The 11,202-nt window shown below is 55.6% G+C and overlaps 1 protein-coding gene across 3 annotated transcripts in view; it reads left to right on the plus strand.

Moving 5' to 3' along the window:
* SH3PXD2A (SH3 and PX domains 2A) overlaps nucleotides 1-10,989 on the plus strand; it is a 209,967-nt gene extending 198,978 nt beyond the window's left edge. For all 3 annotated transcript variants that reach the window (XM_070432353.1, XM_070432354.1, XM_070432355.1), the window contains 4 exons: nucleotides 3,637-3,974; nucleotides 5,022-5,071; nucleotides 8,063-8,182; nucleotides 8,967-10,989. In XM_070432353.1, coding sequence (XP_070288454.1) covers nucleotides 3,637-3,974; nucleotides 5,022-5,071; nucleotides 8,063-8,182; nucleotides 8,967-10,937 — 2,479 coding nt within the window. In that variant the 3' untranslated portion in view covers nucleotides 10,938-10,989. The remainder of the gene's footprint in view (nucleotides 1-3,636; nucleotides 3,975-5,021; nucleotides 5,072-8,062; nucleotides 8,183-8,966) is intronic.
* Nucleotides 10,990-11,202: the final 213 nt, after the last annotated feature.

Raw genomic sequence — 11,202 nt, forward strand, 5'->3', positions numbered from 1 at the left:
GAATTTGGTTTTCTGCGTCCAGTTTTGGCTGCTGCCTGGTGTGCTCTGCAGCTCAGGCCGCCTGGAGCGCTGGCGTCCCCAGGCCTTGCCGAGGTCCCAGCAGGCCGCCCCTGCTGCCCACGGCTCAGCACTCCGGCTGTCCCCGGCTGTCCCCTCTGCAGGGCTGGCTCACGTGGTTGTGAGAGCTGAGCCCAGGCCTGGTTCGGAGGCCTCTTCCTTCTGCTCCTCCCTCTCCCAGGGCCTGCTCACACTCCCCAGCTGAGAAACCCACTGGGGCGTAGGAGGGGAGTTCGGAGCTTCTCTGATGCTCCTGGAAACAAACAAAACCCGTGGGCTTCGCCCCACCTCTCCCCTACCGAGTCCTGCCCCTCCAGTCCCCTCTGCCCTGGAACTCCAGGCCAGCGCCACCCTCAGGGAGCCTTACTCTCAGGAAATGTTTTGGTTCCTTTGGGACCTGCTCAGCTGTGGTGATTTTGTCCAATTTCTTTCCTCTCTGCCTGTAACCAGGTTGGCAGAGATAGCCCCACATCTGTGGGCTTGGGGACCATCTTGCCGCCCACCACACCTGGGCACCCTAGACCCACTGAGCGCAGGTGCATGCTCTAGGCTAGGGGTCCTCAATCTACGGCCTGCGGGCCACATGCAAATACAAATATTGTATTTGTTCCCGTTTTGTTTTTTTACTTCAAAATAAGATATGTGCAGTGTGCATAGGAATTTGTTCATAGTGTTTTTTTTTTTAAACTATAGTCCGGCCCTCCAATGGTCTGAGGGACAGTGAACTGGCCCCCTGTTTAAAAAGTTTGAGGACCCCTGCTCTAGGCTGTCTCCCACCATGGGGACAGGGTTGGCCAAGGTGGTGCGGGCCCTCAGAGATGGTTGCTCAGACCACGCCGACCGGCCAACGCTGATGGTGTTGAGATTGGTCGGTGCTGATGGGTAGGATGAAGGTCACTGGCCTCATGGGACTGAACTTCAGTGTGACCTGACAGGACATAGCTGCCCTGACCCTGTGCATGTCAGTCAGGAGGGCTGAGGTGTCCCTTTCTGTCCGGTTAGGTGGGTCAGGACTGTGTGCCTGGACGTGTGCTGCCCAAAGCCCTGCCCCTAGACGTGCATGTGCTCTCAGCAGTGGAAGCTAGCGCCAACCCCAAATCCAACAACCATGTGTCTGGCGTAGGAAGCCGGCGATCGGTCTGGCAGGCTGGTTACCTGGACCACTTGCCGGGAGGTTATCTACAAAGCTGCTGGCTTTTGTTTTTTGTTGTTGTTTGTTTTTCTGCATTTTCTAAAATGACCAATAAAGCCACTCCGTGCCGCTTTTTCTAGTCAACTCTTGTCCCCATGGTCTATCCCTTTAGCCGGCGGGAGCTTCAACTGAGAAAACCCTGCTGAAAGGGTTCCACCTTAAGAAGGCTGCCAGACACCCCCTTAAATATGCCATTTCCCAACATTCCAGGCTCTGTGTTGATCCTCATTTCCTGTCTTTCTTCTCCACCCCCATCCCCCACACCTCCCCTCCCTCTCCCTCCATCTCCTTTTCCAGTTTGCTTCCCTCTGGAGTCATTCCATGCTCCAGAGCTGGAAAGCAGATGTGAGCCGAGTTGGACCCAGACACACACACAGCCGCTCCTGATTCCCTCGCTTCTCTCTGCCTGGAATCTAATTTTATCCATGTAACAGCGAAGGAACACACAGGATTTGAAACGGGAGCACTCGGGGCAGTGAGCTGGCCTGACCGTCACTCCCGTGACACCCTGCTCCCCACCTCTCCAGTGTTCTCAGCAAAGCACCTGCAGCAGCCGGCAGCTTCCTCTTCCTCTTTTCTCCGAGATGCGGGAGCTCCCGCTTCTGAGCCAGACGCTGCCACCAGCTAGCTGTGTGACCCTCTGCTACTTGCTTTGCTTTTCTGAGCCTTGGTTGTTGCCAAGATTAGGCATCTTGAGTAGTTGCTTCTACCCACCCCTGAAATTCTATGCTTCTGTCTGTTAGCGCCATGGTTTCCATCCATTTGTTCACTGATGTCTGCCTTCCGGACTCCAAACAGGGAGCCAGATGGGCGAGCGTGGGTCAGCCTGCCTGCTTGTACCCGTGGCATACACAGGGAAAGCCACCCCTACCCAAGCTTTCCAGCAAAGCTCAAGACATGCTGATAGGAACTTCTTTCACATTTCTTTTTCTCCCACCTAATGAGTGCCCAAGAGCAAGGTCAGATGGAGAGGCAGGGGAGAGGGGCTTGTCAGACATCTGGCATGGAGGAGCCATTCCAAAGAGCCAGATGTGTCCCAGGAAGCAGACAGGGACATCACAGACCAGACTCGGGGGCATGGACAACTCCTGGACGAGGAAAGGAGCTCCCAGGGGTTTGGGTAGAAGCTCAACCCCATGGAGGGGCAAAAGGAGGGGAAGCTTGTTTTCAGAAGTCATTGAATCGCCTAAAATGAAGTCAGCCCTGTCATTTGCCTTTTCTCTTGTTTATGGGATTTTGGGCTTTGTTTTCATTTTGCCATACCAGAGGTTTTACTTTTATCCAGTCATGTGCTTTATCCTCAGCCTCTCCAGATTCAGCAAGTATTCGCAACTTGCATTTTTATTTTGCGATACAGTGTGAGGCCAGGGTCCCGCTTGTTTTTCTTAACTGGATAATCAGTTGTCCCCAAGTCACTCACTGACTAAGCCATCCTTACCCCACTAATTTGAAATGTTCCTTTTAGCATTGGTCTGTTGGTGGACTTGTTCTGTGAACTTGATTTGTCTGCTATTTCTCCGTGGTACCAATACTTCCCCCACTCGGTCACTCTTCTTTAGAGATATCTTCCTAGTTGGTCTCAATGTGTTCATCCTTTTGGATAAATTTTTGCAGTGACTCTATCCCTGCATTTTTTTAAAAATATATTTTTTATTGATTTCAGAGAGGAAGGGAGAGAGATAGAAACATCAATGATGAGAGAGAATCATTGATCAGCTGCCTCCTACATGTCCCCTACTCTAGGGATCAAGCCCACAATTTGGGCATGTGCCCTTGACCAGAATCAAACCCAGGACCCTTCAATCCACAGGCTGGTGCTCTATCCACTGAGCCAAACCAACTAGTGCTATCCCTGCATTTTGGCCCAAGAGAAAGAAATTGAGCTCCTGGGTAGGGACTTTGTCCAAGATGCCGTAGACCAGAACTTGGGTTTTCTAACTCACCTGGGCTACCTCTTCGCCTCTCTGACAATAATACTTCCCTTTCCAATAGGACATTTAACTCAAGACACCTTCTCATTTCTTATCTCTACAATTGCCCTCTACTTATTGCAAGGTAGCAGGATGTTATGAAATCTACCTTTTGGGCAACCCACAATTTGAGGAATCTTTTAACCTGAAGGTCCCACATTTGCCTGACTTTGCAGAGTGTGAGCACTCACACCAAGAGGGATCAGAGAGAGCAAGGGGATGGGAAGAAGTGGTGTTTAAGGTGTCTTTTCCACCTGTCCAGATCCGGTTCTCTCTGGAGGAGTGGGAATGCCAAGTGTCTGCTGAACACCGTAGAAAAGGCTCTGCTGGGCAAGGCCCGATGGAGCCTGGGCCTGGGAGGGGTGCGAGGTCAGGCCTCAGTGCTCTAATGCCCCGTGTCCCACTCCTCCCCCATAGGTACCTGGGCAAAGAAGGCTGGGCACCAGCCTCCTACCTGAAGAAAGCCAAGGATGACCTGCCAGCTCGGAAGAAGAATCTGGCGGGCCCAGTGGAGATCATTGGGAACATCATGGAGATCAGCAACCTGTTGAACAAGAAGACATCAGGGGACAAAGAGACGCCCCCAGCCGAAGGCGAGGGCCCAGAGGCCCCCATTGCCAAGAAGGAGATCAGCCTGCCCATCCTCTGCAACGCCTCCAACGGCAGCGCCCTGGGGATCCCCGAGAGGACCGTCTCCAAGCTGGCCCAGGGCTCCCCAGCTGTGGCCAGGATTGCCCCTCAGCGGGCCCAGATCAGTAAGAGCCTTGCCGAGCCCCGGGTCCTTGCTGCAAAGCAATTTATAGAGTGGGCATGGGGTGCAAGGAAAGCTAGAGGGGTGTGCAGGACCCCATGTCCTTTTCTTCTTGATATATTGATGACCCCTCACCCCTGACCCCAGCCTCACTCTGCCCACTTGTCTCATGCTAATTACAAGAGTGGACAAGGCAATTCCTCCCCACTGCTCCACTGAAGACAAATTACATGAGTGTAAAAGGTGCTGGCATTCCCGTCCCTAGTGGAGAGCCTGGAGTGCTCACTTTGTAGAGAAGTGTAGCCCCCGGGCTGTGGAATGAGCCAAAGATGCAAGGCTGCTTTGCCGATAGAGGAACATCTTTCTGGGCCTTCCCCCTCCTTCCCAATTGCCTTCCCCCACTTGCTAGAAACCAAAAAGACATGGACAGGCTGGCTTTACCTCTCTGCACAAGCATATTTTTAAGGGGCATTCTTCAGGGATCTCCTTCCTTCGCACGGGAGGAACCGGCCCTCAGGCATCCTCTGAATCTCGCGTGTCCCTGGCTCACAGAGCCTTCGTTTGGGGATTAAACTGTTCTCTATTATGAGAGACAAGCTTCTGTGTGTGTCCAGCCGGCCTTAAATCTGGAGGAAAGCTGTTTTGATTCTAAACATGGTTAAGTCAGCTCTGTGCCTGCAGTCTTTTAGGCAAGCAGTTGGGAAATCTGAGGGCATCGCCTCTAGCCTGGAATTGAGCCAGCTTCTAGGGATTCAGTAGTGAGCGCCCGAGAGCCACGGATTCGGCTCCCAACTTTGATACTCTGTGCACTTGGATAAAGCTATATACCCTTTCTCCTCAAAAACGCCTCCTCAGTGTCTGCACATTTCACAATGAGCACATCACCTCAGAGGGTCCGTGGACCCCCCGGGCAGCACAGCCAGGGAAGTGAGAGCATGGGTCCACGCAGGAACTTCCCAGAACCAGAGGGTGGTTATGCCCAGGGAAGCAGGTACAGGCCATGTTGCCCAGCGTCTGGCTGGCATTCTTTAAGCCATGTGTCTTCTTCCAGGCTCCCCCAACCTAAGGACAAGGCCTCCACCTCGCAGAGAATCCAGCCTGGTATGTGCCACACCTCGTCTGTCTGTTCCCTTCCTGGGGATGTGCTGCTGCAGCCCCAGTCAGTTGGCTGTCACGCTGCAAAGCCTGCTGGTCCAGAGGTTTCCCAGGGCCCCGCTGGGCCTTCAGCTTTGTGGGGCTGGGGGCAGAGAGGGAAGCCTGCAGATTCCAACCTTTTGGGGGACCTAGCTAGACAGTTTATAATCAAAAGCGCTCTGCACTCCAAAGCTAAATAAATCCATCCCGGCCACTGCACTGGCAGACATAAACATTTAGACTGGCCGGCGAGTGTCCAGCCAGGGCATTGCCAGGGGCTTGAAATGCAGCTGCTGTCCATGTGAGCCTGGACACCTTTCAGCCTTGCCTTCCTTGCTTAGGAATGCCCAATGGAGGTGGTGGATGCCAGAGCCAGGAGGGCGGAGGGCAGACCAGTGAGCATCCTCCAGGAGGAGGGGTCGATGGCCAGGGCTGGCTTTTATGCTAAAGCTTAAAGACGCGCTCAGTGCTGCTGGGGTGCCTGGCACCTGTGGGTGGGACTTCCTGGTACCCAGACCATCAGGGACACAGCTGTGCACTCAGAGTGCTGGGCTGGGGCCAGCGGTGATGCTGGTGGCAGACCGAGAGCCCTAGAGCAGAGAACTGTTATCAGCGGCAGTGAGATGTGTGGAAAGAATGGGGCTCAAGTCTGCCAAGCATGGATTCATATTCCACCCTGACACTTAGGAACAGCCACCCCCGGGGCAAGTTGCTTCCCCGCACAAGCCTCAGTTTTCTCATCTGTAAGTACCAGCCATCTCCCAGGGCTGTCGTAAGGGTGAAATGAGACGATGGGTACTGGGGGCTGATGGTCAGGTTTCCATTTCCTGTGTCAGCTGGGACTGTTGGGGGGACTACCTGTGACTCCGTGTGGAAACAGATTTCTGAAGTCGCCTCTGGGCTACTGTGATCAGTGCGGACTGCCCAGGGTTGGGGGATAGTGGCAGTTCCTGGGGAAGCGGGCCTTCAGTAAACGGGATTATTGAAGATTTGGCCCCTGGAAATGCGACCGCCTTGCCCTGGCCACCAGCCCCAGCGGAGTGTCTGTCTCCCTTTTCCCTGTGTTTTACACAACTAAACAGCGAGTTCTTTCCTGCCGTTTCTCTCAGGCCCAGCTAATTATGTTTGGGCAGACTTGATTTTGGCAAGAATGGGGTAATTCCTTCCACACTTACCAAACGCAGGGCTTGCTGAGGCAGGGCTGCTGTTTCCAGCGAGGCCCGGCCGAATCCCACTTGGCCAGGGGTCTGGGCTGTGCTGGGGCCTGGGCCACATCAGCTCACATGCACGGCTGCAGGGCCAGGCATCAGGGTAGGGAAAGTGGACTGAATCATACCCAGTCCTCCCACCTTCGCTCACTCTGACCGCAGGCAGCTGAGCTGTCACTGGCTGGGTCAGGACTTGCTGGGCCTTGAAGGATGATGAAGGCAGAGGATAGGGTGTTGTTTCAGGAGGAGTGTTGAGCTTTGGCTTTTACTTATGGAGCTCTTCCTGTGCCCCTGGCTGGACCAGAAGTTAGTAAGTTAGCATCTTATTTCTGTAATCCTCTTTAAAATATATATATATATATCTCAGAGAGGAAGGGAGAGGGAGAGAGAGATAGAAACAACAGTGAGAGAGAATCATTGATCGGCTGCCTCCTGCAGGCCCCACACTGAGGATGAGCCCGAAACCCAGGCATATGCCCTGGCCGGGAATCGAACTGTGACCTCTCGGTTATAGGTTAATGCTCAACCACTGAGCCACGCCAGCCAGGCTCTCAGCAATCCTCTTAATGAGCCTGTTTTAGTTCCATTGTATAGGTCAGGAAACTGAGGCTCATCGAGGTCAGGGCTAAGGCTGTGCAGCTGGTGAATTGCTGAGCTGGGGTTGGAGCCCACATGTGCCCAGCTGCAAGGCCGAGAGGTCTTTCGAGGTCTTCTTGTTACAACACAGCTACTTCCCCCTCCCTAGTCTCCCACACACACATCCTATTCAAAACATGTTTTGTTTTAACCCCTTTGTGTGACACAAGGACATACTGGGAGTAATGGAGAGGCACGAAGTACCTTTCGGCCAGGATAGAGAACAGGTGCAACTAGAACATCTGCTCTGTGAGGGCCAATGGGGGTGTCACCCTTTTGGTTCACTACTGGATGCCCAGTGCCTTAGACCCGAGGCTGACACCCAGTAGACCCACAGGAAACATTTGTAAAATAAATGAACGAGGTTCACAAGTCACTGTCCGTGGCCAGATTCTAAATGTCCTTCCTTGAATGTTGTGGTTAGATGTTCATGTGCCAGCGTCTGAAGACATTCAGGCTCTCCAGTGTGTTCCACGGCTCACCGGTGGAGGGTCCGGAGTGTAATCAGTGCCTGCCTGACGTGTGGCAGCATCGTGATGACCAACCAAGGTCTTCTCACCCAGTCCCACGCCCCCTCACACTCGCACCCCACGCGTGGAGATGGCTGTGTCCCAGCTCTGCCCCTACAGCCGGATGTCACCCCTGCGGCTCCTCTTTTAGACTTAAGAACAGTGGTTGTCCTCTCCAACAGGGCAGTGTCCGCAGACTTTGTTACAATGATTTCTCCATTTTTTAAATTTTCTTTCTTTTTTTTTTTTTTCCTTTGATGCCCATGACCAGAATCAAACCTGGGACCCTTGAGTCCACAGGCCAACGCTCTATCCACTGAGCCAAACCAGTCAGGGCCATTTTTTTAATTTTCGTTTTGGGAACTAGCTGTTGAGGCTTCAGATAACTGGACCTCCAGAGATGGAAGGGTGGACATCACTGTTCGGAAAGGATCGTTCTGAAGGCTCAGACAAGTCCCGAGTGAGCCCTAGGTGTTCTTAGAAATCCTAGTGAAGAGAATGACAGATACTCAGGTCAGCTGCTGTCCACTCCTGTGAATGCCACGCTCACTGCCATTGCAGTCTGATCAGGTGGGTTTTGCTCACTGAGTCCTTCTCTACCTCAGGGGTTCCAGCTGCCGAAGCCACCAGAGCCCCCTTCTGTTGAGGTGGAGTACTACACCATTGCCGAATTCCAGTCCTGCATTTCTGACGGGATCAGCTTTCGGGGTGGACAGAAGGCAGAGGTGAGCCTTGGGCCCTGAGGCTGAGGGTTTTCACTCAGGCTGGGCAGAGACCTGCCGCATTGCCCTTCTCTGTCTTCCTGGCACTGTGCCTGAGGGGCAAGCAAGGACGGTGCGGAAACAAGGTCCATCAAGCTAGTAAGTGTCACAGTCAGGACTAGAACCCAGGACTCGTGTCTCCGCCCAGTGCAGTGAAATGACCACAGGCAGTGGGACAGATGGGCTGTGCTTTGTAGGGAGGCTCTGGCCTCAGGCCATATCTCCCAGTTCAACTCACCTGCATCTTCCCATTCTCTTCCGACCTGAGGAACCCTTTCCAGGGTCACCCAGGGAAGACCTAGCAATATCGGAGGTGGGAGGAGGATGGGAGTGGTGGAATGGTAGTTCTTTTTATACATACAGGTCCTTGGCGATTTGGTTTTGTTGGGACTGGGTACAGTGCCTCTTCTAAGTGCAGTAACTTAGGAGAAGAAGGAACAGGGGTCTGAGAGGGGGCCAGCCCGACCAGCGTATTGAGAGGCTTGGAGGGCCAGGGGAGAGCGACCTGAACAGCAGGAGCCCCCTCCCCCCCGCCCCCAGCTAGGAGATGATAGAGATCTGGGTTTGAATTCCGACCCATCACTCACTACATTGGTCCCTGGGCCACTTACTCGGTGGCTCATTTGGCTCACCTGCAAATGGAGATAATGTCTCCTAGAGCCACAGTATGAATGAAGCTCCTAGCTAGCTCATCACAGGGTCCCAGTGATCCTCTCAACTCACTGGCCTGCCTGCCCCTTCCCCCTAGGTCATCGACAAAAACTCGGGCGGCTGGTGGTACGTGCAAATCGGTGAGAAGGAGGGCTGGGCCCCCGCGTCCTACATCGATAAGCGCAAGAAGCCCAACCTGAGCCGCCGCACGAGCACCCTGACTCGGCCCAAGGTCCCCCCACCAGCGCCCCCCAGCAAGCCCAAGGAGGCTGAGGAGGGTCCGGCAGGCACTGCCGAGAGCCAGGACTCCCCGCTGAAGCTCAAGTACGAAGAGCCTGAGTATGACATCCCTGCCTTTGGCTTCGACTCGGAGCCAGAGCTGAGTGAGGAGCCCACGGAGGACAGAGGCTCGGGGGACAAGCGGCTGGCCCAGCCCCACAGGCCCTCGCCGGCCTCCTCCCTGCAGCGGGCCCGCTTCAAGGTGGGCGGGTCCTCAGAGGACGTGGCCCTGGAAGAGGAGACCATCTATGAGAACGAGGGCTTCCGGCCCTGTGCAGAGGACACCCTGTCAGCCAGACGGTCCTCCCGGGACAGTGACTCCCCAGGAGGCTCCCCACTGTCCCTTGCCAGGAAAAACTCCCCCAAATCAGACTCTCCAAAATCGTCCTCGCTCCTAAAGCTCAAGGCAGAGAAAAACGCCCAGGCGGAACTGGGGAAGAACCACTCCTCAGCCTCCTTCTCCTCGTCCATCACCATCAACACCACCTGCTCCTCCTCCTCCTCCTCCTCTTCCTCCCTGTCCAAGCCCAGCAGCGACCTGAAGCCCCGTTCTGCCTCGGACGCAGGCATCCGCGGCACCCCCAAGGTCGGAGCGAAGAAGGACGCTGACCTGAAGGCCGGGCTGACCTCCTGTGCTCGGGCCAAGCCATCTGTCCGGCCCAAGCCATTCCTGAACAGAGCGGAGTCCCAGAGTCAAGAGAAGATGGACATCAGCACTTTACGGCGCCAGCTGAGACCCACAGGCCAGCTCCGGGGAGGCCTGAAGGGCTCCAAGAGTGAGGACTCCGAGCTGCCCCCCCAGACAGCCTCCGAGGGTCCCAACGAGGGGTCCCGGAGAGGCTCGGCCGACCTCATCACCCTCCCAGCTGCCACGCCCCCCTGTCCCACCAAGAAGGGGCGGGAAGGGCAGGCCACCTCCTACGTGACGTGTAGTGCCTACCAGAAGGTCCAGGACTCGGAGATCAGTTTCCCCGCCGGCGTGGAGGTGCAGGTGCTCGAGAAGTTGGAAAGCGGCTGGTGGTATGTGAGATTTGGAGAGTTGGAGGGCTGGGCCCCGTCCCACTACTTGGTGCTGGGTGAGAATGAGCCACCTGACCCCTCTGGCAAAGAGCCGGACGCCGTGACCACCAAGAGCAAGCAGAAGGAGGGCAAGTCGGACAGCCTGGAGAAGATTGAGAAGCGGGTCCAAGCGCTGAATACCGTCAACCAGAGCAAGAGGGCCACGCCACCCATCCCCTCCAAGCCTCCCGGGGGCTTCAGCAAGACCTCGGGTGCTGGGGTGGTGAAGATGAGGAATGGGGTTCGGCAGGTGGCGGTGAGGCCCCAGTCGGTGTTCGTGTCCCCACCACCCAAGGACAACAACCTGTCCTGCGCCCTCCGGAGGAACGAGTCGCTCACAGCCACCGACAGCCTCCGAGGCGTCCGCCGTAACTCCTCCTTCAGCACCGCCCGCTCGGCGGCTGCAGAGGCCAAGGGCCGCCTGGCGGAGCGGGCCGCCAGCCAGGGCTCAGACAGCCCTCTGCTGCCCACCCAGTGCAACGGTATCCCCGTGTCCCCCGTGCGCCCCAAGCCTATCGAGAAGTCCCAGTTCATCCACAACAACCTCAAAGATGTGTATGTGTCCATCGCGGACTACGAGGGGGACGAGGAGACGGCGGGCTTCCAGGAGGGTGTGTCCATGGAGGTCCTGGAGAGGAACCCCAATGGCTGGTGGTACTGCCAGATCCTAGACGGGGTGAAGCCCTTCAAAGGCTGGGTGCCCTCCAACTACCTGGAGAAAAAGAACTAATGGGGCACAGGTCCTTCCAGCCTGAGTGTGGATGAGTGGTGAGATGAAGACAATAGGGAGAGGGGAGGGGTGGGGGGTGGGGGGAGGACAACATTAAACCCTGCAGAAGGTGTGACCTCAAGGACACTCCCCTCCAGGCTGTCCCTGGCTGGAAGGGAGGGTCTGGTGGGGGCCACCTTGAGCAGGAGGCCTGAGACCAGAGGTGAGACAGCTGAGCCCCATGTGTGCCCCTTGTGACTTCACTGATGGGCTCAGCACCATCTGG

The sequence above is a fragment of the Myotis yumanensis genome, unplaced genomic scaffold, assembly GCF_028538775.1.
Source record: "Myotis yumanensis isolate MYYU_CA2020_CCGP unplaced genomic scaffold, mMyoYum1.0.hap1 SCAF_13, whole genome shotgun sequence".
In the NCBI taxonomy this organism is placed as follows: domain Eukaryota; kingdom Metazoa; phylum Chordata; class Mammalia; order Chiroptera; family Vespertilionidae; genus Myotis; species Myotis yumanensis.